This window comes from Passer montanus, unplaced genomic scaffold, assembly GCF_014805655.1.
Source record: "Passer montanus isolate IOZ18808 unplaced genomic scaffold, ASM1480565v1 scaffold201, whole genome shotgun sequence".
Taxonomy (NCBI): Eukaryota; Metazoa; Chordata; class Aves; order Passeriformes; family Passeridae; genus Passer; species Passer montanus.
This window is the reverse complement of record NW_024366604.1, coordinates 291,475-316,599: the sequence shown is the minus strand read 5'-3', so window position 1 is coordinate 316,599 and position 25,125 is coordinate 291,475. Positions and strand designations below refer to the sequence as shown.

The window sequence follows — 25,125 nt, the reverse complement described above, 5'->3', positions numbered from 1 at the left end:
CTCTGAAGTACACCCCCTTGTTTTCCACGCAGCCTGGATTAGTCTTGAGCTTCTAGATCTGAAAATACAATAACCCTTTCACTCATATATAATAAAGAGAAATAGACTATACTAAAAACCCCCAAACCTAACAGGTTTATTTACATGCCCAGCACACAGAACTCCTCTGTATTTACTATACAGAGGGCAAAACAATACAAAACAAATGGCAATTCAAAAAGAAAGGGTTTTCCTCCAAAGTGGACGTGATTTGCTGTGTTCACAGAGGTGCACAGTAAAAGACATTCATGTCTCGAGCTGACAAACACGGAAGCCCCTGGTGGTATCAAGGCTCTATGTTAACAAATTACATATTTAGGGGAATTTTATGATTCACATGTCTAATAATACACACCAAAAATTCCTGAAAACATGCCAAAGGAGAAGCTGAACACAAAGGGCTGCTCTCCTAGTTCAGGATAGCATTTGCCTGAAAGTGAGGTGTGTTTGAGGGAGATGCCGCAGCTGGGAAGGGAGAATTGTTTTTGATGCCAACTTCAGAGGCCGGAGAATCAATCTGGTAATAGACTGATTTTTATACTGCATTTGACAATTTAAAAACCACTGGAAAAGAACTGAACTTTTGATGTGAGTTTTCCAAGGTGTTACAGCAGCAGGAAAATAAAAACAACTCCACAGGTAACCTGTGTATCACATCTGGTTGGTGAGGAAGGGAGGCTCCTCTTGACACAGAGAATTATGTGGGGAGGCACTGCCAGCCACACACAGACATTGACATCAGAGTTTCAGTTCCCTTGCCGAGCTGTTGTCACTTTACGCTGTGGGAACAATGTAAGGGGGTCGTGAAAGGCTGGGAATACCCAGGCTCAGGAAGAATAAATGGGAAAAAAAGCATTACTGCTCAGCCTGGGACACAAACCAGCCGTGCACATGAGGAGAGCGTGGATCACCGCTGTATTTACTTTCTTCAGCAGGAGCCTTGGCTGAAAGCTGCACAGCAAACCCACCACGGCCTGGAATCAAGCCACAGCAAAATGGCAGAGAACTGGGAGCTGCAGGCCCTGTCCCTGGATGCTGTGCCAGTGTGACACAGCTGTGCACAATTCGGTTTCACTCAAAGACAAGACAAGATTTTTACAGCATTTTCCTTGGCCGCCTTAATATGAATTGAATTTAAGCACAGCCTGATCTCTCACAGAAATAATTATTTTTCCAGAGGAGACGAGCGAGATGAAGAGACTGCAGATCTTTCCATAACACCTAATTTCTGGATTAGGAAAACCAAAGCTGGAGAAAGCAGCAGGAACGCAGGCACACCGCCCCGTGCAGGGGTGGGCACAGCTTTGCAGCAGGCTGCAGAGCAGCCCCCAGCACTGGTGGTGCTGTCCCGACCCTGCTCTGCAGGGAGCTGGGGCTGCTCCCACCCCTGGGGAGCAGCTGGCAGCTCCCAGGGCTGCCCGGGCTGGGTGGGACAGCAGGGGTGACAGGCTGCAGGGCAGCAGCATCCCTGCAGAGCGGCGCTGGGGCTGCTGGGCATGGCCAGGGCTGGCTGATGGAGCCAGCAGAGCTGACATGCTTTGTGCCCCGGTGGGGGTGGCAGGGACCAGCAGTGCCCCCACACCGCAGCACGGTGCCACCCGGGGGTCCCCGAGAGTTGGGGTGCACCCCAGCACCCAGCGGGGCCCCGCAGAGCCCTGTGCCGGGAATGCTCCAGCCACAGGGGCTGCCCTGGGGCTGGGACAAGCCATCAGCTCTGCAGGGCAGCGCTGGATGTCTGTCAGACACCCAGCATGGTCCACAGCCTGCCCTCAGCCCAGCCAGACAAACAGTGGGAGCCAGAATCTGGGCAATCTGTGCTCCCCGGCAAGGCACTTATCGCTCAGGAGTGAATTTCTCCCTGCGTGCCAGGGAGGAAAGCCTTTCCCTATGTTGCTGGCAAAACTGTCAATCATCTTGATGAGCAGCAAATAAATGAATGCCCAATGATGGGATTCTATATTATCCTTAAAAAAGAAATCCATCAAATAAACATCAACAGGTAAATGTTTATACCCGACAGCCATCAATTTCAGCTATCCATGCAAAGAGACAGGTGAGCTGGACTGGTAAACCTCGAAATTAGAGAGGTATTAATCATCTGCTCCCAGCCAATATAAACAGATGTTATTTTTAAACAGGCAAAATCATCTTTTCCTCTGAAATTTATTTGCAACAGATAATGTTCTGTTACATTTTTAATCAAGCAGATGAAGTTACATTTAAATTGAAAATCTGCTGCACTCAACTAATCAGGCAAGTAAAATTCTGAGATGATTGAACAGCAGCACAGAGCACACCATTACAGCAGGTAAATTGTGAAATTTACCTGTCACACCACATGGCTCATTGTTCAGCCATTGCGCCTGCAAGTGAGGAGCACAGAAATAAGACAAAAAAAGGAAAGACATGTTCAACATATTCATAAATCCATCATATTTAAGGAACACACCATTAACAGTGACAGGGGAAAAAAAAAAAGCTCCACCTCTTTCCTACGGAGATGGCAATACAGATTTACACAGGTTACTCCTCTCTGCTTCATGCTCATCTAAGTTGCATGTCCAGATACGCCGAGATCAAGGCACAGCATGAAAACCCTCTTGTATTTCTCCCACGGTAAAATAAAAGGCAAGACCACCAAAAAATCTGAAACGTCTCAGGGAGGAAACAGCGTGATTTTCCAGGCAGACCATTTTCCAGCTCCCACAGCCATGCTGGGCCCACCACCCAAGCTCTGCACACCTCGGCTCACCCCTGCACCAGAGGCACCCCACGCCCAGACTCAGGGCTCCCTGAGAATAGATTCATTTGTGCAAACACTGCTGCAGTAAAAGCACCACTTGTCCAATAGATGAAATACAGATTTCAGCTCCTACCCTTGACAGGGACACCCGAAAATATTTTTTTACATAGAAGTGTCAGAAATGAGAATCTTTCATCTTAATTTTAAAATGAGATCCATATAGTCTTGTGCATGGCATTGATAAATTATGCATATCTACCCTTTTTTTTTTTTTTACGTCACAATGAACACAAACTGACAGCAGACATCTGGAGGACTGTCAATTATTGGAGCTCTAAGCTCCCATGCCTTTTTGCACCCCTGTGCTGTCCTCTGACCCAAACCCCATGTGCTACATATTAAGATTATTAAGATTAATTTCTCCTTTATTAATTTATCCTTTTTTTCCCCTCTAGGAATTCAATAAACAATATATTTTTATATATTATTGTATTTGCTAAACAATTATTCCTATAAGCACAAAAAGTTTAATGGTTACTTCAGCATGGTGTATCTAGGCTGACAGTTAAGGACAGCCAGTGTTGGTTTAAAAAATGAAGTAGTTTTACATCACTATGTTTTAAACAAAATAGTTTGGAGGCTGCCACAGCTTTCAACAACCAAAAGTTCTCAGAGTGCTGCGGCTCACACCCGGTGACAATGGTGTCACTGCTGCACTGACCCACAGAGCTCCCCAGAGGCTGCTCTGCCTTGCCACGAGCCCCAGCACAGCCACCCCCAGCACACACTGCTCTGGGGGTGCAGAGACCCACATGTGACACAGCCCCACCATGGCAACCCCCAGCACACACTGCTCTGGGGGTGCACAGCCCCACCATGGCAGGGACACCTTCCCCTGTGCCAGGCTGCTCCAGCCCCAGTGTCCAGCCTGGCCTTGGGCACTGCCAGGGATCCAGGGGCAGCCCCAGCTGCTCTGGGCACCCTGTGCCAGCCCTGCCCACCCTGCCAGGGAACAATTGCCATTGCCAAGATCCCAGCCAGCCCTGCCCTCTGGCACTGGAGCCATTCCCTGGGTGCTGCCACTCCAGGTGCTCATACAACGTGCCTCTCCAGCTCTTCTGGAGCCTCTTTACATACTAATGCAGTCAAAGGAACACAGTATTTACATATCTTTCAACTGCTGCTGAAAGATGGTAAAAATATTATTTTTCTTAAGTGAGGTAAATAACTCTTCACTGGTCAGGTGAAAGGGCTCTGCCCAAGTTTTGTAAAGAGCTCTGCTTATGTATCTTAAGGAGTTAAAGCAGTATATGTCCACCTGTCAGAGAAATTATTTGAAAAAAAAAAGAGACACGTTACAATACAGATCCTGATCTCACAAATACACTCTGTATTAAGTATACCAAGCAGCCAGAAGAAAACAAACATTATTTGTAGCATACCACACTCTGGGCTTTATTCACAATTCAGCAAATGTGGGAAAGGAAGCCCAGACTGTTGTGCTGCCTGGTGTGGAACAGCCACAATGCCAGCGTGCCTCGCTGCCACCTGCCTGGGAAGGGCTCTTTGGAGGTGTTTGAGTATTCCACTACACCCCTCCCACAAAGCTTTAAACAAAAAACAGCTTACAATTTAGAACAGGACATCAAGAACAGCTTCACTCTGATAGAAGGCTGTGTTACGTGGGATCTTGGGAATGGGAATTGTTCCCTGGCAGGTTGGGCACACCCTGGCACAGCTGGGGCTGCCCCTGGATCCCTGGCAGTGCCCAAGGACACTGGGGCTGGGACATCTGGGACATCTGGGACCGTGGAAGGTGACCCTGCCATGTCAGGGGTGGCACTGGGTGGGCTTTAAGATCCCTTCTGATCCAAAGCAGTCTGTGATTCCGTGACCCCATGGAAAATGGAAACCTCCCCAGGCCTGTGCCAGCTCCCGTGGCCATCCCAGGAGATCATGCAGGACACCTGGAGGTGCCATTTCCCAGCGTGTGGCAGCACCAAGGCTCTGGCAGGGCCGTGGGGCTCAGCAGGGTGAAACACAGAGCACACATTCCCACTTTTAAAAGCTCTCACAGTGCTGACAGTCCCCGTGTGAGCTGAGGCGCTCCCCGTGCAGCGGCACGCCCAGCCTCACCTGCAGCCAGGTGAGCCCAGCCCTGATGCACAGGACACCGAGGCCAAGCACGCCAGGAGCGAGCGTTCTGCTGAACAAAAACCTCCCTGCTGCTCCCAGCCAGCACCCACTGCACGCCGCTCCAATCATTAATTAAATGCCTGGCCAATTTTAACACTGCGTTTGATTGTTCTAAGCACTTTTTCTTTCTTTAGTGCTAGTTGTCTGCGTGCGGTTTGTTTTGTTCCTCTGGTGCTTTTCCCCTCAGGGTTTAAAAAACATTAACCTACACAACATCACAGGTCTCCACCACGCAATCTCTGTCCCACCCAGGCAGCTTCGGGAACAAAGTCCTGAAAAATATCTGAGTTTGAGACAACATATACTATGTAATAACATTTGTTTTAAAATTATTTAGTAGTAACTTCCAATGATATATTGTAATATATTCTTTAAAATGAATGTAACATTATTAGAGATAAGTATTCACTATAAAATTGCCCTGCCTAACCTCCAAATACTTGATTCTTCCACTTAGTAACTATACCAAAGGATATTCTTGCACATAGTTTCTCTTTTAAAGGAAACAGAAGTTAGCCAGAATTATTGTAAAAGCATTGATATGCTATCAAGTTTAAAATTCAGATGATATAAAGTCACACATTCAAGAAAACTAAAAATTCCCTTAGAAAGATAAGCAATTATTTTCCAGTCTTCAAGACATTTGCAAGCATCTAAATACTGCATAAATTAAATTTTGTGTCTATCCTAATTTCCTTGGCATTTAACGTGTCTTACAATTGTTTTCTCCCCAACACCAGGATATTAATACTGAAAACAACAGCACAGCACTCAGTGACACATTAATGATGGAACAGAACAGAACTTTGAGTAAGCTCAGACTGAAGCAACTGCTAGCACAATTTGCAAGTTAGTTAGAAAAACAACTCTTTTTTTTTCCTTTTTGGTTTTTCAAATTAAACAAAATCTGCCATAGTGAAGACAGGAAAATAATGATAATTAAGACTTTTAGCTTCCAGAATCTGTGCTCAATTACAATAATACACCAAAAAGTATTTTTCTAGTAATTTGAAGGTCGGTTTTGTACTGTGATTGTCTGCTTTGATCTCACAGTTATGCTAGGGCTGAAAGAACACCACTTTAGCACTATTATTTGTTTTTGTAAGGAGCAGCACAGTACTTTGCTCAAATCCGATGAATTTATTTGGTTTAAGGGGATCTCTGCAATATAGAAAGAAATAGGAAGAACTTCACTCAATTCACTAATTTAATAGTCTGAGCTATCATTAGACCCCAAATAAACTGTTGTATTTTTTAATTATACGTGTGTCTCTTACCCGTACTGACCCACCTCAAGCAGGACAGCCAGGATTCCAGAATAATGTTATTATTCCATCATAGCCAAAATGAAGGACAATGGGCACGCACTAAAATCTCCTTGGTGCACCACGTTCTCCTCTTGCAGCAGGGGAGAGGCCAGGAGGGGGCTGCAGAGCCACCATGGACACCTGAGGATGGGTGCTGCCCAGGTGAGGAGCGCCACGCCTGCGCCAGCACACACCTGGGAGCACTGCCAGGAGCACACCCTGCCGAGCTCTGACCGCCTCAAAGGACAAGTTAACAGCTGACAGCAGCAGACTTTACAATCACAGAAAATTTGGGGAGGTAAAAAGAAAGCTGGGCTTAGTAAGCCCTGGGAAAATGTTAAAAGTAGGCCCTGGGAAACGTCAGGCCTTGTGTTTGTTAGATCATGTGAAACTGCACCTGTGTAATCAATATATGATAAATGATATAATTGCTGGATGTGATGATTGTTTAGTAATTAAATATAATTATTGTTTAATCATAAGAAGAATCATAAGAATCTATGTTCAAGGGTTTGAGGGGGGATCACGAGAAACCCATGCTTGGATGAAATCAATGTATACAATAGAACAGTGTAAGTTTAATAATTGATAGGTAAGTTATATAATGATAGAATCTAAAACATGTTCATCCCGAACCCATGTTGGAGTCAGATTTGGGTCTGTACCCCTGACACCCAGAGCTCTGCAATAAAAGCACCTGCACAGAATCATTCTGTGATTACGTATTCCTGAACAGTGCCAGAAATGAGGTTTAGCCTTTGTAATTTCTGTCATCACCAAAGTTAGTTTCTCAGCAAGAACATACTTGCCATTAAAAGCTTTTCAAAGTTTTACTATTGTTTTCCTGATTAACAAACCAGCAGAGCCAGGTATTCAGCAGCGTGCGTTACGGGTCTCGGCTGGAATGAAGGCAGCCTTGTCCCCGGGCTGTGCCTGCCCTCTCCAGCCCCTCGGGACCCCTGCAGCACCCCTGCACGGGCAGCAAACCCTCAGCGTGCCCCTCCTCGGGCACAAATGCACGCTCAGAGGGCATCTGGGTAGGAAGTGTCAGCGAAACCAGCACAGAGTTCACCTGACAGGGCAGTGCATTCCCTCCTCTCCAAGGTCCCTGCAGCAGTCTGCCCCGTGCTGTGGGATGTTAACTCTAATTCTCGAGGCAGTGCCATCCTCTGGGTTGCCTGCACCGAGCTGTAAATGCCACCTGCCCTGCAGGGTCATCCTTGCCCAGGGGTCCCAGCCAAACCCCTGCCTCTCCGGGGCTGAGCTGGATTTTGGTTTTCCATACGGGCAAGAATGAGAGATCCTTGCCACGTCCAAGACCTCCTGTCTTCAAAACCCGAGGCTGAGCTGGAATGGCTTTTGTCAGGAAACTCACCAGTTCAGTTGTACAAAGGTGTGAAATTTAGATGTCTTCATATTTACACACTTTTGTCCTTAGGCATGGCACTTTAGCAACCCACATATGCAATAAGCCCTAAACATCACAGACCCTCAAATTTGCTGACACTGAACATCCTCAAGCAACACGATTCAGGAGATGCTCTTTAATCAGCCATGGAAAATAACTCACGCCTGCAAAAATGGCATTTAATAGCTGGTCTCTTTCTTCTTCATTCTTTGGTGTGTTTTTGGGGTGGGTTTTTTTGTTTGGTTTTGGTTTTTTCGCCCTTTTTTTTTTTTTTTTTAATTGTGATAACCAATGTACATTTTAAGGCTACTACACAGCTGGCTGCTTTCTACTCTTCACCATAGTTTTCAAAAAGCATGAATCATTTAAAAATATGACATTGCCAGTATTCCAATTAAATAATAACCTGACAGTATCTTTCAAACTATCACATGCACCACTAAAGGTACTACCTGCATAATTCCAAAGATGAGCTCCCTATTATTTGAAACTATGTCAGGGGATTACTTTGGGGACAGAGCAAAAAGGCCAAGGAGTGTAATTTGAACTCTCAAAAGTAGAATTACAGACCTTTTGGCAAGGTGGGGAGAGGGCATTTAATGCACTTCGGATGATACTGTAACTCACTGGTAGAATTTGAAGGAGGTGAACAAATTTTTAATCAGAAAAAGTAGAGATAAAACGAGGAGCACGCTAGAGAAACCCCAGCAATGCTTTTCCTCCTTCAGGATGAGAAATGAGCCTTGGGACGGGGCAGCAGGACTGACTCTGTGGGACACACAGAGCCCAGCACAACTTCTGCCTCTCCTTCCCAGACTGGGGATTCCTCAAGCCCAGGGATGAAAGGTGCCACCATCAAAGTGATATCAGAGCGATATCAAAGTGGCAAAGAGAGCACTTAGCCCCAGACCACACTCCAGCAATAAAACATGTTTCCTGACACAGATCCTGGGACTGCACCAAAAAGACTGAAAAGTTTAACTCCTGCAATACAGGGCAGATGTGTCAGACACCAGGAATTTTTCCATTTCCAAAGCAACTTGTGCCAAAGTCTTTGTGAATTATTATCATTATTACTTATTGCCAAAACTCCCAAACTGAAGGAAAGTGAGACCTTCCTATTAAAGGGAAAAGTCATCATTACTGTGCTTTTCCCAGTTTGTAGTGGAACAAGGATTTTTCCTGCTTTTCTGCTTCCGTCCAACTTATTTAGCATTTTTAAAGTAAGCGTCATGTATTTTAAAGAATCTCACTCAAAAAAACCAACCAAACAAACAAAAAAAACCCCAAAAACAAAACAAAACAAAAAAACCCCAAAAACCAAACAACCAAAAAACCAAAAAAACCAAACCAAAAAAAAGCAAAACCAAACAAAAACAACCCAGAAACCAAACCAAACAAACAAAAAAAATCAAAACACCAAACAAACAAAAAAACCCCCAACACTACAAAACAAAAATACCAAACAGGAGTGGGAGATTCAAACCAAAGAAGAAGGAATAAATGTAATTTTAAACATTTAACATTTGTGCAATTACAGATACTATATGCATAAGAGCAAAGATTTTGCTGTAAATAAATATACAGGGATTAATTTTGTTAAATAAAATTTGAGTCTACAGAGATCAAAGGCACACAGGTAGCAGAATTGTTTCTGGAAAGATTCAATGAAGTATTATTTTGAAGATCTTTGTTACCACCATAATTTGTGTAAATATTATTGACATTGGTCAATAACTGAAGGTTAAAATTTTTAGTGTGGGGCTGGGTGAAAACAGCCTGATACTGAACCCTTGATAACATTTTCATTTTCTTACTTTTTGTTTTTTCTTTTCCTGGATAAGAATTATCTACTGGCCCCGATTTTTCATTTGTTTTGTACAGAATTGTGCTTTGTACAGCATTTTGTTTTATTAACAAATTTTGAAATGACAAGAACAAAGCTAAATGTTAGAAAACAAACTAAAAAGAACTCGCTGGCTGTCTAAATCCTGCATTCAGGCAGGAAGAGCATTTTTTAAATGCTTTTCTGTGTCCTTGAATGAACTGACATTTAGCAGTGCTTTTCATGTTTTCCTTGTGGATGTAAGTATAACATTAAAAAATAAAATTACCAACTGGGTGTATTAAACCTCATTTGCACACCCCACCTGCCCAGCTCTTCCTTTTGCAGGCTTATATTCTCAGAGCAACTAGAGGAGAGAAGAGCAACACCTGACTGAACTGCTCTGAACATTTTCTGAAGCACTGACCAGGACTCTGGGGCATGTTTTCCATTTATATCTATTTTTTGAGTGAGTCTCTTCCCGATAAGACAAAAACTAGAATGGCAATGGAAGAACATTGACTGAGAAATGGTCTCAGTCTTACTGATGGAAAAGAGATCAGGTATTTGCCAAACTAAAAAGAAATAAATTCTCAATGCAGTTACTCTTTATAAGTTTTCAGCCCTTCCTACAACACTAAAATAAAGTAGGACTAGAAAAATTTTATTTTGTGAAGAATTCAGTTCCCAAAGAGCCTGCTTTCTCCTTCAAATTCCTGCAGATTTCAAGCTTCACAAAGCCACTCAGGATCAGTCAAGCTTTCAAATTTAAAATTCCACGTGCTCCTTGTAATTATTTGAGTTCACTGGGAAATTATTTTCAAATGTGCACTTCCATAAAAGGGAAAAGTGCTTTCCAGCTTTTGTTCTTTGCAGATTGCGTGTGTGTGCCGCAAAAAGGAAAAAAAAAAATTACATCAGTGACATACGTCACAAACGTGTCATTTCTGATTAAAAACATAAAATGGCATCACTGACACCTCAAAAGCACGTCATTTGCACTTTTCAGGAACATTTCTGCTGTTGTTTTGCAGAGCAGGGATTGTTCTGCACTGGCAGCACGAGGCAGGAGCAGCCTGCTCTGGTGGAAGGTGCTGTGCACGGCAGGGAGGGCAGCAGGCTGGTTTTGGGGACCCTGCTCTCCAGTGACAGGGACTGGGGGCCCCTGCAGGCAGCCCACTCACCACGTCCTGCAAGAGAAACCACAGCCCAGCACAAAGGACCCTGACCTTCAGCCACCACTAATTCACTCCATTTTCAGGGAAATCACAACATCGGCCCCGCTTCACCTGCACGAGGCTGCTCCTCAAAAACAAAAAAACCTTTCACAAAAATCACAAGTGAGTGACCAAAGCTCGGCTTGTAGGCTTCGTTTTGAACAAAAGAGTGCGTTTTAAACTTGGGCTTGCTATCTGAAAATCTCAGTCACACAAACACATACACACCACTGCCAGCTGAACTGTCCCTCTGCTCCAACTGACACGGATTTCTTAGAGGGATCTCTGCTCTTTTTATTAAAAAAAAAAAGTTGTAATAATTAAAAATCTAATGAGGGCATCCCCTCAGCACACACCCATTCAAGTTCCTAAAAATTTGCCTAACTTCCCAAAAAGCCCAAATCCAAACGACGCCAGCTTTGCCTGTGTCCTGGGGCCAGCCCTGGTTTGTGCTGGGCTGCCAGTGGCAGGAGCCTCTGACACGGACCCAGGCTGGGCACGCTGCAGGACACCAGTGACACCTCTGCTCAAGGCTGGCACCTTCCCCCCGTGAGGCTCCTCTGCCCACACGGCAGCACAAGGCAGGGGGCAATGCCCAGCACACGCAGCAGCACACACATGCCGTGCTGCGCGCACACGCGTGTGCGCCTCGCCACACGCCCCGGGGAGCCAGCCCCGCATCCCTGGCTGCAGGGGCAGGCAGCATCCATCCCCCGGGCTCTGCAGTGCAGCTCTAAAAGCACGAGAGGCAGCTCCAGGCCGGACTCTTACCTTTGGAAGGGCAGTGCAGCGGGAGGCAGGGCGGCTGAGCACACGGCCCCCGCTCCGGCAGGCTACGGCCAGCTCTGGTGCTCCACCATGCACAGAGAGTTTCAAAAAGAGACCGAAAAGAGCATCTGGCAGCTTCCCCCATGCTCCCCCCTCTCTGCCTGGCTGCTGGGGTTTTAAAGGAGTTGGTGGAAGATTTGTCCTGAGGATGCCTGGCTGTTCCTGGTGCCTCAGGGGCTCAGAGCAGGGACAGGCACGCCACAGCACAATGCAGGACAGCAAAGGGCAGAGAAATCTGCCCACTTCGGGCAAAGAGTGCTTTTGTGACTGCCACTGGAACCTGCTGTCTCCAAAGGGCCTGCTCAGGCCCTCTGAGGGCATTCCCCTCATCCCCACTCCTTGAGTGTGAACAAAGGAACAATCACCAGGTCACACCTGAGGGTCACACCTGAGGCTGTGCCAAGGCAACAAAGGCACACGCAGAACTCACACCAAACTGATGGCAGAGTACACCAAACCACACCGAGCTGGTGACAGAAACACCCCTGCAGCTGGTTCTGTGCAGTGGCTCTCAGCAGTGAGAGTTACCCTTGGCAGTCCACATCCACCAACAAAAGCCCAGGACTGGACAGAGAGCATAAATTTTCTTCTTTCCTCACTGCTAATGCCATTGTCTGACAGGACATATTCTGGAGAGCTGGGAATGCCACATATGATGTGAAATCAGAGATGTTAGCAAAATCTTTAGAGGAAAAGCAGTCAAACACCACCAGGGAGAGGAAGAGGCTGAGCCTGGCAGGTGGGAAACCCTACCACTGCACAACACTGCCAGGTAACAAGAAACAGCTCAAACCCAAATCCCACGACTACAGAAACTGCCACGCTGGTGGGAAATCCTGCAGGGAGTGCTGGGGAGCCTGAGCAGAGGGGCTGGGGTGTGCAGCCACGCTCAGCAGCGTGTCCCCTGCAGTCACAGTGCAGCCCTGGCAAAGGCTGCTGGAGCCTTTGGGGACACAGCCACAGCAGCACAGCGAGCTCTGGAACACCAGTGACACACCAGCAGCACATAAGGAGCACCGCTGCCAGCACCAGGCCTCGCCAGCCCATGCCACACACGCGTGTACTCGAGCACGCACAGGTGCTGCAGCAGCTGGGGAGCCACTCTGCATTTCCTCCAGTTGAAGTAAAGGAGTGACCACACTGCCCTGCCTCACGGCCAGCATCCCTGCAGTGGTCTTGCAGGGTCAGATCTCTGTCCCCCTACACCTGGAACCTACACTCACCCCAAACTTTACTTTTTCCCTATGTCCTTTGTATCCAGTATAGCCTCTACTGCACTTTCTAATTGTTTAAACACCTAGAGCTCCCTCCTCCTGAAGGATTAAATCAGCTTCCCATCAGCGTTCAAAAATTCAGTTGCACTGTGACAGCTCGTTATCACCTGTGAAAAACCCAAAGAAATAGCGACAAGGAAGAAAGATCAAACTGATAACAGAAGAGGTGGAAATCCCTACAGCTACCACCAAAACAGAGGGGAAAAAAAGGTGGGAAAAGTGAAAAAAAAGTCACACAGAATATATGACCATGTAAGCATGGGCACTCTTGCAGAAAACCTAGTCAGCAATCCCAAGCCAGAGGAAATTCAAATGAGAGCCAGGTCCACAGCAGTGACGGAATCTGAACAGATACAAGGGGCTGCTCAGGTTGCATCATGTGCTTAGCCTCGATCTCCTTGGATTTGCAAAGGAACTTTATTAGTTTTATTAATTTTTTTTCCTTAAATAATCAAGAGATTCGAGTGTATCCACATGACACGGCGAAGAAGATTAAGATTTTTTCTTTAATCAAAATATCCATATGCATGTGTTGTATCTTCCAGGGGGTAGGTGGATTCCCACTGCTGCCTCCCGCTCCAGGGTGCGTTCTGCTGCAGGAACTCATGCACAAACCACTCCCACCACATTTCCATGGCGGCAGGCTTCCAGAAAGCCCCCAGAGCAGGGCAGAGCCCCCAGGGCAGGGGGCTGAGCAGCAGTGGGAGCGCCCAGAGGGGCTCAGCAGCACAGGGCCAGGCAGTGCTGTGACCCAGCTGTGCCCCCTCCAAGGGCAGCAGCCAGCCTGGGGCAGGGGGAGCAGAGCTCTGTGCTGGGCTGGCAGCACCCCAGCCTGGCCAGGACACTGCTGCCTCGCCCGGCTCTGTGCCCCTCTGTGCCCCCAGCCATGCCAGCACAGCCCGCTGCTACCAACGCGGATTTTGGAGCCAGAACCATTCCTGCGTGCACCCACCAGCTGGCCCGAGGGGCTCCTGGAGCCCACCTGCTCCAGGCAGTGCCACCCTGGGGCAGGGACATGGGCACAGCCACCTCGCGTGGCACCCAGGGCAGCACAAAGCCCTGGTGACACTGCAGCTGGGGCCGGCATCACACCAGGCACGCCTGCTGCTTGCAAGAAATGCAGCACACACCTCTGCACACCAGCGGTAACATGCCTAGGTGCTGACAACAAAAATGTTTTGATTGATTTTGATTGTTTTGTTTTGATTGGTTTTGATTGTTGAGGATTTCCAGCGGGAAATCCTTTTACTTCTGAAAGGAACTTTGTTTGAGATTGAACCCAGTGATTCCACAGCGTGGGTATCCACTGAGCAGAGGGAAATGGGACTCTTTACAGAGCACTCATCTGGCCTAGAAAAGTGAAAAATTTATGGTGGCCGTTTTTGTAGGAAAAAATAAGTTGTTGCTACACATCACAGGACTCCAGAACAAAAACCTACTGTACAATGCAAAGGTCACACTCAAAAGCAGCTGTCAGGGAAGAGAAGCAAAGCACAACTCATTGTATTTTGTTGTAAGCTCACACCTTTTCACCATTTAGAAACAAACTGAGGGATTTCAATAACAGAACACAGAGAAAAGAAATACAGATGTGGTCAGATTTTTTCATAGTTCCTGCAGTGTCCCACAGTTAAGATAAATTTGAAGTCAGTGTCTAGAGGAAGCCATTTCAAACACTGACAGTTCACAAAGGGCATTTCCTTTTTGATAGAGATAAAAATTAAGTCAAATTTATTGAAACTGCTATTTCCATTCTGACTCCATAAGCTGCAGTTACTGCCACTACATAGAAGACTCCTCCCTACACTATTTTTTTAGGAAGAGGCAAAAATTAAATGCTTTCAAATCAATTTTCTTTTCCATTTTAGGCACATTGTTATGTTTTCATTCACTGAATGTTCAAACACGCTTCCTTTTTTCTCCTCTTCATTTTACAAGTGTTCTTTGGAATCAGAAGCAGCCACACACCACAAACTTGCCAAGCCCAGAGTGCAATCATACTCACACCCAGCCTCTGAGAAAGGGGCCAGGCGGGCAGAGGATATAACAGAGAGAAGATAAATTGCTTTTTGTACCCCTTAGTGGCCGGACATCAATGCTGCAGCTCTGAAAGCTGTCTTTCCAAAAAAAAAAAAAAACCCACCAAAAAAAAGAGATTAGGATTGCAGCTATTCATGGAAGAAGAAATATGTTAAAAGGAAGGTTTTAATGAAGAAATGGATGAAAGACTTCCAACTACAGGAGATTAACGTCCTTATCATATAAACTCTTACTGCAAGGCGGAGAGAAGGGTGGGAGGGGAGAACACTCCTCTAAAGACATGGAAACTCTGACACTGAAAATGAATTCTCTGCAATAGTGCACGGCAGTTTGTAATGTTCCTTTTGCACCCTTTATTATGGACTCCTAAACTTTAAATTGAAAAAAAAAAGAGTGTAGATTACACCACAGACCTATATTGCTGATTTACCCATTTTTGAAACACCCTGTGAAGAAGGCAGGACCCTGTAAGCACAGCAAGCAGCAGCATCACCAGGCAGTTTTCTGACAGCCATGCCAGGAAAACCACCAGGACAGGTGGGAACACACAGGTACCTGCCCCTGCTTTGGCAGGGAAAACAGGAATTTCACAGAAACTCAGGCAGAAACTGTGTTCAGTGTGGCATTAGACAAGCAAAACCTAAAGCTGACAGGCACCTGACAGCCTCGGGAAGGAAGCAGGGCAGAGGGGAGGGAAGGCCCCACGTGTGCAGGGAGCACTGGCACTCGTGGAGCAGCTCAAAGCTGTGGCATGGCAGGTGAGGAGCAGCAGGTGAACCTCCATCTGCCCCCAGCACCCAGAGCTCACAGCCAAAGAGCATCCCTCCCTTCACAGCAGGCGCTGGGAATGGGGCTGGAGAGCTGCACAGGGCAAGGACTCCGAGCACTAGGGGCACCAGGACAGCATCATTGGTTTACAGGGAATATTGAAGCAATAATGTTGTTAGACAGGAGCAGGTTGGGCCAGTGAGGTGCAGGGGAGTGCTCAACAGGATGGGATGTGCTCAATCCCTTCCCTCGAGGAGCTGTGTCTGACCCAGTGGAAGCTCAGCATCTCTGCCCAGGGGCTCAGAGGTGAAGGCAGACTCATCAAGAGATGGCACATCTGCTGCTCTCACCCTCAGAGCACTGCTCAGGTTTCAGTTCCCTTTTCCACGGGAAGCAAACCGGACACTAAACACCACAGCACTGTCACAGGAGGTCACTGCAATGTGCAGTCACAGGCAGCTCCAGGGGAGAAGGCAAAGGCAAGAATTCCTGAGTTCTTACTGCTATGAGCATCCCTACTGATACCACAGGCCCCAAAATTGTAATTTATGTACAGCGTTGTCACCAAAGCACCTCCATCATTCCCCAGAAACCCTGAAAACAGAACTGTGCATGTCCCAAAGCAGTTTAAATGAATGAGCAGAGAATATCTCTGAGATGGTAATCTGCCAATACACTTTTTTTTAAAATACATTTCTCTGAACTGAAAATTTTTATGTTCATGTTTCAGCAGAGTAATTTATAGAACTGCAAAATCCCAGAAGGGTTTTGATTCCAAGAGGCCTTAAAGATCACCTTGTTCCAAACCCCTGCCACGGGCAAGGACACCTCCTGTTAGACAAGTTACATATTATTGTCTATAGGATGAGAGACAGAAGCTCAGTCAACAAATTACAGTTACTGTATACTGGGAACATTTATGGCTTCTCTTCCCTACAACTATTTTGATTCTTCATTATGAACACATATCTACAACACAATTTATTCCAAGCCTATGCCTTTGCATGGGGATCACAGTCTGTGTTAGAAAAGGAGCAGCTAAACCCAGCTTTTGTGCACTAGACTGCTTGAATTCCATCCACCAGAATCTGGAGGGGTTTGGAGAAGGTTCTGGCCTACTGTTGAGAACAAAACCAGAGCAGGAGAAGAGCAGGTGTATTTATGACCTCGTATGACTGCCTTTGACTGCCCACTAAAACAGCTCAAAAACTGTTCATATTCCTACACTCTACAAAACAATTTTAGTTCTGACCAGTGCACTCACACAGTGCAGGGCAATTCCAGCCCTGCTGGCTGCTCTGCACGCGGCTTGCTTATTGCCAACATTCACTATGAACCAGAAACACTACAATGTTTGTCACAAAAACATGGCATAACTTAGCAGAAACTGCCCCCTGGTACCAAACATCCATTTGATTTTTAACAGCCTCCTCAGTCAGCACTGGCACACCTGCAATGCAATTCTTGGAAACTTTTTAAAGATTTGTAAGGAGGAAAAACCAGCACGAATTCCAAATATGGTGTGCTTATTAGGGCCTCTGACACACTGACAGAGTGCTTTATGTAGAAGTCTGTGCAGCCACAAACTGTGCTAAGCTATGTAAAAACACACACAACTCCAGCAGAAGGTTATCAAACATTTATGGCCCTGAAATATGTGTTTCACCAAAGAAGGTGAAGCCTATTCCTCAGCTCCTCCCTCTCAAACAGTGCAGCAGCATGTGAAGAGCAGCATGTGAACTGTTTATAAACACCCTGACAAAAAACTCCACTGAAGTCAGCCTGCAGACCTGTGAGCAAGAAGGGATCGTGGCAGATCACCCAGCAGAGTTTGCAGCTGCTGGTGACACAGTGTATGTCACACACAGTGGTTATCACAGACACCTGCTGAAACTCTGTGGCTCTGACCACCACCTGGATGGACCTTCTGTGCTGTAATGAATGGGGAAGAATGTTTATCAAAACACCAAAATGCCAGACTTCAGTACTTGGGGAGAAAGCTCTCTGAGTTCAGTGCAGAATCCACGTGAGAAAAGCCAAATTCAGATGAGCAGCCCAAACTGTCAGGAGTGCTGAGGGGGCAGCCACCTGCTGAATTCAGGCAGGGGAAATGCTCAGGTCTCCCCTCTGCCCCTTGCCTCCTCCTGCTGCAGCTCATCCCTGTCCTGAGCTGGAAGGTCTCTGGTCTGGCACACAGCAACTTCTTATGCACTCTCAGAAACACAAAATACATGGCAAGTTTGAAAAGTTCACAGCATAAATCACTCTGATATTACTTCTAAATTTCCACCAGGAAAAATGCTGTTTTTCCTTGCACATGCCATGCTGCTGAAATGAAGGTATTGAAATGGAACAAATAATGACCATTTCATTTACCACAGCTTTGCCATGAATTTGCTTGCTTTCTGTTCATCTTTCAAGTACTGACATCAGCGTCATTGCAGACAAACTGCTGTCCCCACACCAGAACAAGCAAGGCAATAAAAAGCACTAACCTTTCCTGACAGGAGTGGCACAGCCCTCGAGGTTCAGCATGATGTCTCCATCTGTGTCATCAGCACCAGCTCCCAGGAGCATCCAGCTCTCGATGTCATCGCTGCCAGAGATCAGGCTCTCCTCCTCCGAGCTGCTGTCTATCACCAGCACGTCCTGGGGGGCCTGAGGTGCAGCAGGAAGGACTGGGGCAGCCCTGCCACTGCTGCCTCTCTGCTGTGGTGTGCCCCCACCAGACCCAGGGGCACACAGGGCACCACACCCAGCACCTCTGCTGTGGTTTGGTGTGGAAGATACCGGGTGGATGCGTGCTTTCCCTTGAGCTGAAGAGCATCTTGACCTCTTTGCCTTGCTTTTGTAGATGCTGTCTTCATCTGGGGTGTCAGACAGGACGATGACCTCGGGCTCATCTGTGAGCTGCGTATCACCATCAGCGAGCTCAGTGAGGTTCTTCTCTTCATCCTCCTTCTCAGCTAGACCTGAGCTTTGAGCCATGGCTTCTCCAGCATCAGCTTCTTCATCCAGTGCACTGATTTCTCCAAGATCCTGGGAGTAGTGGATCTGGCTATAGAGATGAAACTCCACCTCGCTGTCAACACTCTGCTCACTGGATGACTCCTCGGGATAAAGTTCATCTTCATACATGTCAGCATTCTCAGCATCATCATACCCAGCAAATATTCTGGAAGAGTCTGAGCCTACAAAACAATCAAATGGTAACATCAGACTGGTCATATATCCAAAATCAGCCTTCAAGTGATACCTTTGGTCTTCTTGAAATTGCTCAGGTGAGTCTGAGGTGAGTCAGGGGAGCAGAGCCCTGCACACAGACCATCAAACTGAGCAGATTCAACAGCCACCTGTGCTCCAGTGTGGAACAGCAAAAGCTACTGAAGGATGCACTTGCACCAACCATCATTACTACTTCAGCTCAGCTGCTGTGGCTTCTGAAAGGGGCATTGCTGAGCTCCCCCCTCCCACCCCAGGGAGGGCACCTGGCTGCTCACAGTCCACACCCTGGGGGCTGTTCACTCCTCAGCTCTGCAGACTGCAGTGAGTGCAACAAGGAGCCACTAAAACCATTAAGGGATTGGAGCACGTGTCCTAGGTCAGGCTGGGACTGCTGCTGCACAGGGAGGGGAAGCTCAGAAGGATTTATCCAGGCTCACGAACACCTGGGGCACCAGGAATAAACAGGACAGAACCGCCACAGCACTGCCCAGCAAGAACTGGAAAGGGAATGGACACAAAATAACAAAATACAGGGAATTCCACTTAAAATGTAACTCTGTTGCCCAGAAAGGCTGCGGAGCCCCCCTTCTTCAGGAGCTCCAAACCTCAGCTAGGCACAGCCCCCAGCTCCAGGTCACTCTGCTTTAAACCAGGGCTGAAATTGCCTGAGGCTCCTTCCCACCTCAGCTGGCCTGGGACCCCAGCCCAGGGTGAGTGTGTCCAGAGCTCACAGCCTGCTCCCCTGCCAGACTGGTCCCTGCATTCAGGGGTGCTCTAAAGTCACCCTGCCTCCTTGGGAGACGACCCTCCTTTGTGTTCATGACCACATGAAGCACGCAGTGCAGGACATGGGACTCTCCCTCTAAAAGTCTGTCTGTATTTCTGCAGTACAGCTGCTCCCATGGAAGTCATCCAGCTTTTTCTAGACATGAAAACTGCCAGATGAAGTTCAGCTTTTTGGCTGGTGAGGAGGAGTTGCATGGGACTCTTTAAATCCACTTAGCTGCACACACATACAGAAATTCAGATTTGTGAGCTCTGTACAGATGTAACTTGTGTGATGATGGTATTTGAAGAACCCAAAGGTTCCTCTCTGCTCTTACCCAGGTTCCTAAGCAAACATAACACCTGATATGCTAAATATATGAAAGAACAAGGTGGGAAGTGAACAACAGCTCACTGACACATCCTTCTTTGGGACTAGATTACCTTACTTTAATAACAAAAAACCCAAAATTCAAACCCTGGCAACAAGAGAACCCATCCCTCTATCAAGAGGAACTGCACTCCCACCTAACCCAGAGCACAACCTACTTTACACCAAGGTTTAGATGCTGTAGAAAGGAAGAAAAATACAATGGCACCAGAATAGCTGTAGTTAGACAAACATGTAACAGACCAAATGAAGGCCCCAAACTTCAACATTTTGTCAATTTCACACGGGGTCCCTGTTTCAAACAGGTTGGAGCCTGTTCCTCCCCACACAGCGAGAACAGAGCTCCAATCAAGCCCATTCACAATATTAACACGTGGTTATGAGGTGTGAGAAGAGACCTTCAGCAATGCAGGAAAGGAACAAAGCCTCCTGAAGGTGTTTTTAGTGAGCTCCCAAACGGAACCCAAGTGCTCCTCTGTCCCCAGTGGAGAGTCACACACAGCAAGCAGTGAGCAGTGCTAAAAACTTGCAGCTGAACAAGACTGGTGTCTCCCAAGCCCCCAGGAAGATGACTCATGGACACTTCACAGGGCAGGCAGGCAGCAAGCACTCACTTTGATCCATCCTCCTCAGAAGGTCAAACCACAGCTCCTCCTCCTCTCAGCTCCACTCGTGGCTGGGATGTGAAGGGCTCCTCCTCTTGCTCAGGACGCACACCAGGCCGCTGGGAAACAAGAAACACCCAACATCAGCAGCACAACACAGCCTGAGCACTGCTGCCCACCATGCCCACACTCACAGCCGTGCCCTTCCTCCCCAGGAGAGAGAAGCAGCCACGCCAGGAATCCCACACCAAAGCACACACACAGCCTCGAGGACAGGGAAGAGAAGCTCAGCAAAGCCTTGCTGTTTTCCAGACTGTCAGACTGAGGCAGCCTCTCACTGAGCTGGCACAGGTAACTCAGAGAAAGGCCTGACTGCAGCTGCAGATTTCCTTTTGCCAGTGAAAAGTTCAGACTACGGGCAAACACTCCTTTCCACAGCACCACAGCAGGGTTTTGGCTGGAAGGGACCCCCAGGGTCCCTGTTCCCTCAGCTGTGCTCACCTCCAGGTGCTTCCAGCTGGGCTATCAGAAAGACACTCCTCACAGCTGAGTGTGCAGAGCACATTAAAAACACTGGTCCTGCAGAACTACCTGATCTGAGGGGCTGCAGGGAGCAGCAGCTCACTGACACATCCCAATTTGGAACTGGATTACCTTATTTTAATAAAAAACCCCAAACTTCAAACCCTGGCAACAGGAGAACCCTCTGTCAAGAGGGATGCACTCCCAGCTGAACCCAGAGCACAGCCTTCCTCAGAGGCACCTGCCTGCCTCTCAGGTAGCCCCAAAGGAAGGACAGCCTTCCAGTTCAAGCACAGGGCTACCCAGGCTGAAACTAAAACACCACAGACACCTGAGCTCCTTCTAGCCACTAACAAAACTGCAAATGGCTGCAGCTGGCAACGGCAGGGATCATTTTCAAAAAGTGCCTGCAGCATTTTTCACCTGAGCCACCAGAAACCTGACATCCCACAGGTGATGCAGGAGTGGCAGCAGCACCAGGCAGACAAGGGGGAGGTGCCACTGGAAACTCCAAGCAGGGAGGAAGAGCAAGGCTAACAAACAAATAATGAGTTAATTAGACACCTCAGCCACAGTCCCAAGGCAGGTTTGGGATGCTCAGGGCTCACCCCCCTGCAGAAGGGACTCTGGGCTTCCTTCCCATGCCACTCCTGGTCACCTGCCTCACTCTCCTGCCAAGCCCTGCTTCCCACTGCTGAATCCTTCTGCTGCTCCTGCTTTCCCAGCTTCCAACAGCCTCCAGAGCTGCTCCTGCTCAACTTCAAGTGCTGAGAGCTCTGAGAAACTTCTGAGCACAAACCAAAGCACACAGATCACTTCTTCCATTGCACAAGCAAGTGCACTGCTCCCCTCACACACCATCAGCCAGCTCCAAACCTTTCCTTATTGATCTCCTCCTCTGCCTGACCCCCAGAGACAAATCTAACCCTTTTGGATGAGTGCTGCACTGAGGACAGAGAGGCAAAGATGCTCTCTACTGCCTTGGAAGGCCACACACACCTCTGCTGTCAGGCTGTTACAGACTGCAACGACAAAACGGGAAAGAAAAAACGGGAAAGAAAAAACGGGAAAGAAAGCTCCTTCAGGAAAAGTGTGCATCCAAACTCAGGGTCAGGCACCAGGGCAGCTTTACACTGAGTTCCATTTGTGGCACACAGACTGCCTGATGCTTCAGAGGCTGCGACACTGCAAGGGCACAGGCAGCATGGAACTGGCAATGAGATCCCAGAGCAGGTGGATGAAACCTTTCACTGCAGCTGCTGTGCTGCTTTTGCACCCTGCACTGCCTGGATGAGGAAATCACCATCACGAAGGTCCTGACTGCAATGGAAATCCCATCTGGGAAGGTACAAAAACGCTAAATGTATGTATAAAAACCTGCCCAAAGGCATGTTCATTAACAGAGGGCAGTGTCAGGAGACTGCCTCTCCTCCCCTGCTGTGGCTCTAGCCTGGCTGTGCCCCACGTGGCTCCCGAGCAGGTGAGAGGCACAGCCCTCCCTGCTGCCCAGGTGGGGCTGCAGACCCGCCCGGGTGGGGAATCCCTCGCAGAGGAACAGGGAACACGTCAGGGGTGGGCTGGGAGCAGCCTCTGCCCCCTTTCCACCACCTCACAGGGACTTGTGGCTAAAGTCAAACGCAAAGATGAGACACAAAGCCTATCGCCCGTGTGCTGCTGGGAGCCACAGCTGCCCTGGCTTGTCTCTAACGAGGTGCAAAGAGAGCAGCAAGGCTCCGGAGAGGGAGTCAGCATTTTCTAGCGACTGCTGTACCTTCGAGAGATCAGGGGAGCGCCTCTTCCACGCGCGAGCCCTGGAAAACAACACGACATTCCGCGTTGGCTCCGCGCCCCTCAGCAGATCCTTCCCTCCCACTCATTCCGAGCCGTGCTTTCCCGGGGCAGGACGCGGACAGGGGACAGCCCGGCAGCGCCCGGGGCGGCACCGGAGCCGCACGCGGGGCACCGGGGCTGCTGCCCGAGGGCGCCGGGACACGCCGCGGCCGGGGGGAGCGGGCCCCGGCCGGGCCGGGGTGCCGGTAGGCACGGGCGATACTCACTGACTGCCGGTACCGGAGCCCAGGCGGTGCCGGGACGGACGGAGTGCCGGGCTGGCCGGGCCGCTGGCGCGCTGCCGGTGCCGGGGCTCCGTGCGGGACCCGGGCCCGGTGCCGGTGCCGCTGCTCCGCGCCGGGACCGCCGAACAGGAAGTGGCCTTGGCCTGGCCCCGCCGTCCGGCCACGTGCTTCCGGCCCCGCCCCGCAGGCCCCGCCCACCTCAGGCCCCGCCCCGCGCCCCTCAGCCGCGGCCACGCCCCCAGGGGTTTGGGGAGGATTTCCCGAAAATCGGTAAATCGGGGATGGGGTTTCCAGAGCCTGGCGCCCTGCCCGCCAGCACAGTCCTGTGAGATGAACGAGCCTCCATGTGCGGAGCGGACAGCGTGAGCCGAGAAGAGACGGGCTGGGAAAGGAGCTGAAAGATCATCCAGGCCCTGGCATGGAGGAGAGACTGGGACTGGGACTGGGACAGCGACGGGGACACAGGGACAAGGACAGCAGGACAGAGACAGGGACTGGGACACAGGGACACAGGGACAGGAACTGGGAATGGGACAGGGACACTGGGATAGGGACTGGGACAGGGACTCGGACACAGGGACAGGGACAGGGAGATAGGGACTGGGACAGGGACACAGGGACAGCAACACAGGGACAGGGACTGGGACTGGGACAGGGACACAAGGACAGGACTGGGACACAGGGACAGGGACAGGGAGATAGGGACTGGGACAGGGACACAGGGACAGCAACACAGGGACAGGGACTGGGACTGGGACAGGGACAGGGACTGGGACACAGGGACTGGGACACAGGGACTGGGACTGGGACAGGGACACAATGACAGGACAGGGACACAGGGACAGGGACTGAGACAGGGACACAGGGACAGGGACACAGGGACTGGGACAGGGACACAATGACAGGACAGGGACACAGGGACAGGGACTGGGACAGGGACTGGGACTGGGACAGGGACAGGGACTGGGACAGGGACACAAGGACAGGACTGGGACACAGGGACAGGGACAGGGAGATAGGGACTGGGACAGGGACACAGGGACAGCAACGCAGGGACAGGGACTGGGACTGGGGCAGGGACTGGGACTGGGACACAGGGACAGGGATTGGGACAGGGACAGCTGCCACTCGAGCAGGGCGCTGCTAGCCCGGTCCAGCCTGGCCTGTCCCCTTTCCCGGTCCAGGGGCAGCCCTTGCTGCTCTGGCACCCCGTGCCAGGGCCTCGAGGGGAGGAACTCCTCCCGCTGTCCCCGCTAACCATGTGTCCCCTCCGGCAGTGACACTGCCTTGCCCTCGTCCTGTCACTCCAGCCCTGCCCGGCCGCTCTGCCGCTCTCTCGGAGCCCCTGTGGGCACTGGAAGGGGCCCGGGAGCCCCCCAGAGCCCCCTGTCCTCCAGACACCCCCATCTCCCCTGTCCCTGGGGTGGTGTGGTGGCTGCAGCCCTGTGTGCAGGCGTGTGTCTGGTGTGCAGGTACGTGCAGGTGAGCCTGCACACTCCTGCGTGTGCCAGCCTGCTGTCCCCCCTGTGCTGCACCCACATGCCCGTGTCACCCTGCACACACCTGCACACACCTGAGTGTGCCAGCCTGCCGGCCCAGCTGTGCAGCACCCCGCTGCCCGTGTCACCCTGCAGCCACCCCTGCCCGCAGGGCCAGACCTCACACCATGCCAGTGGCCTCACACCATCCCTGTGCCTCCATGCTCCCCCTGCTGCTGTGGTCCCACGCTCCCTGGTGCCCTTGCTGCCCAGCTGGCTGTACAGCTGGTGCTGGCTGCCCTCCTGGTGCGTGCCTGTTTGTGGGACTCTGCCTCCCTCCGGGTGCTGCCCTCCACACGCAGACCCTCTGAGCAGGCTGCAGCTCCTCTGGGGAGCTCTGGGACCTGCACAGGGCTGGG

The 25,125-nt window shown here is 49.6% G+C and overlaps 1 protein-coding gene across 2 annotated transcripts in view; it reads right to left on the bottom strand.

Moving 5' to 3' along the window:
- ZCCHC7 (zinc finger CCHC-type containing 7) overlaps positions 1–23,414 on the bottom strand; it is an 86,537-nt gene extending 63,123 nt beyond the window's left edge. The window contains exons 1-4 of one of the 2 annotated variants that reach the window (XM_039708439.1): positions 23,211–23,414; positions 22,925–22,964; positions 20,641–20,750; positions 18,141–18,836 (exon numbers count right to left, since the gene is read on the bottom strand). In XM_039708439.1, coding sequence (XP_039564373.1) covers positions 18,141–18,836; positions 20,641–20,650 — 706 coding nt within the window. In that variant the 5' untranslated portion in view covers positions 20,651–20,750; positions 22,925–22,964; positions 23,211–23,414. The remainder of the gene's footprint in view (positions 1–18,140; positions 18,837–20,640; positions 20,751–22,924; positions 22,965–23,210) is intronic. The other variant, XM_039708440.1, reaches the window with a different exon arrangement.
- Between the last annotated feature and the right edge of the window lie 1,711 nt (positions 23,415–25,125).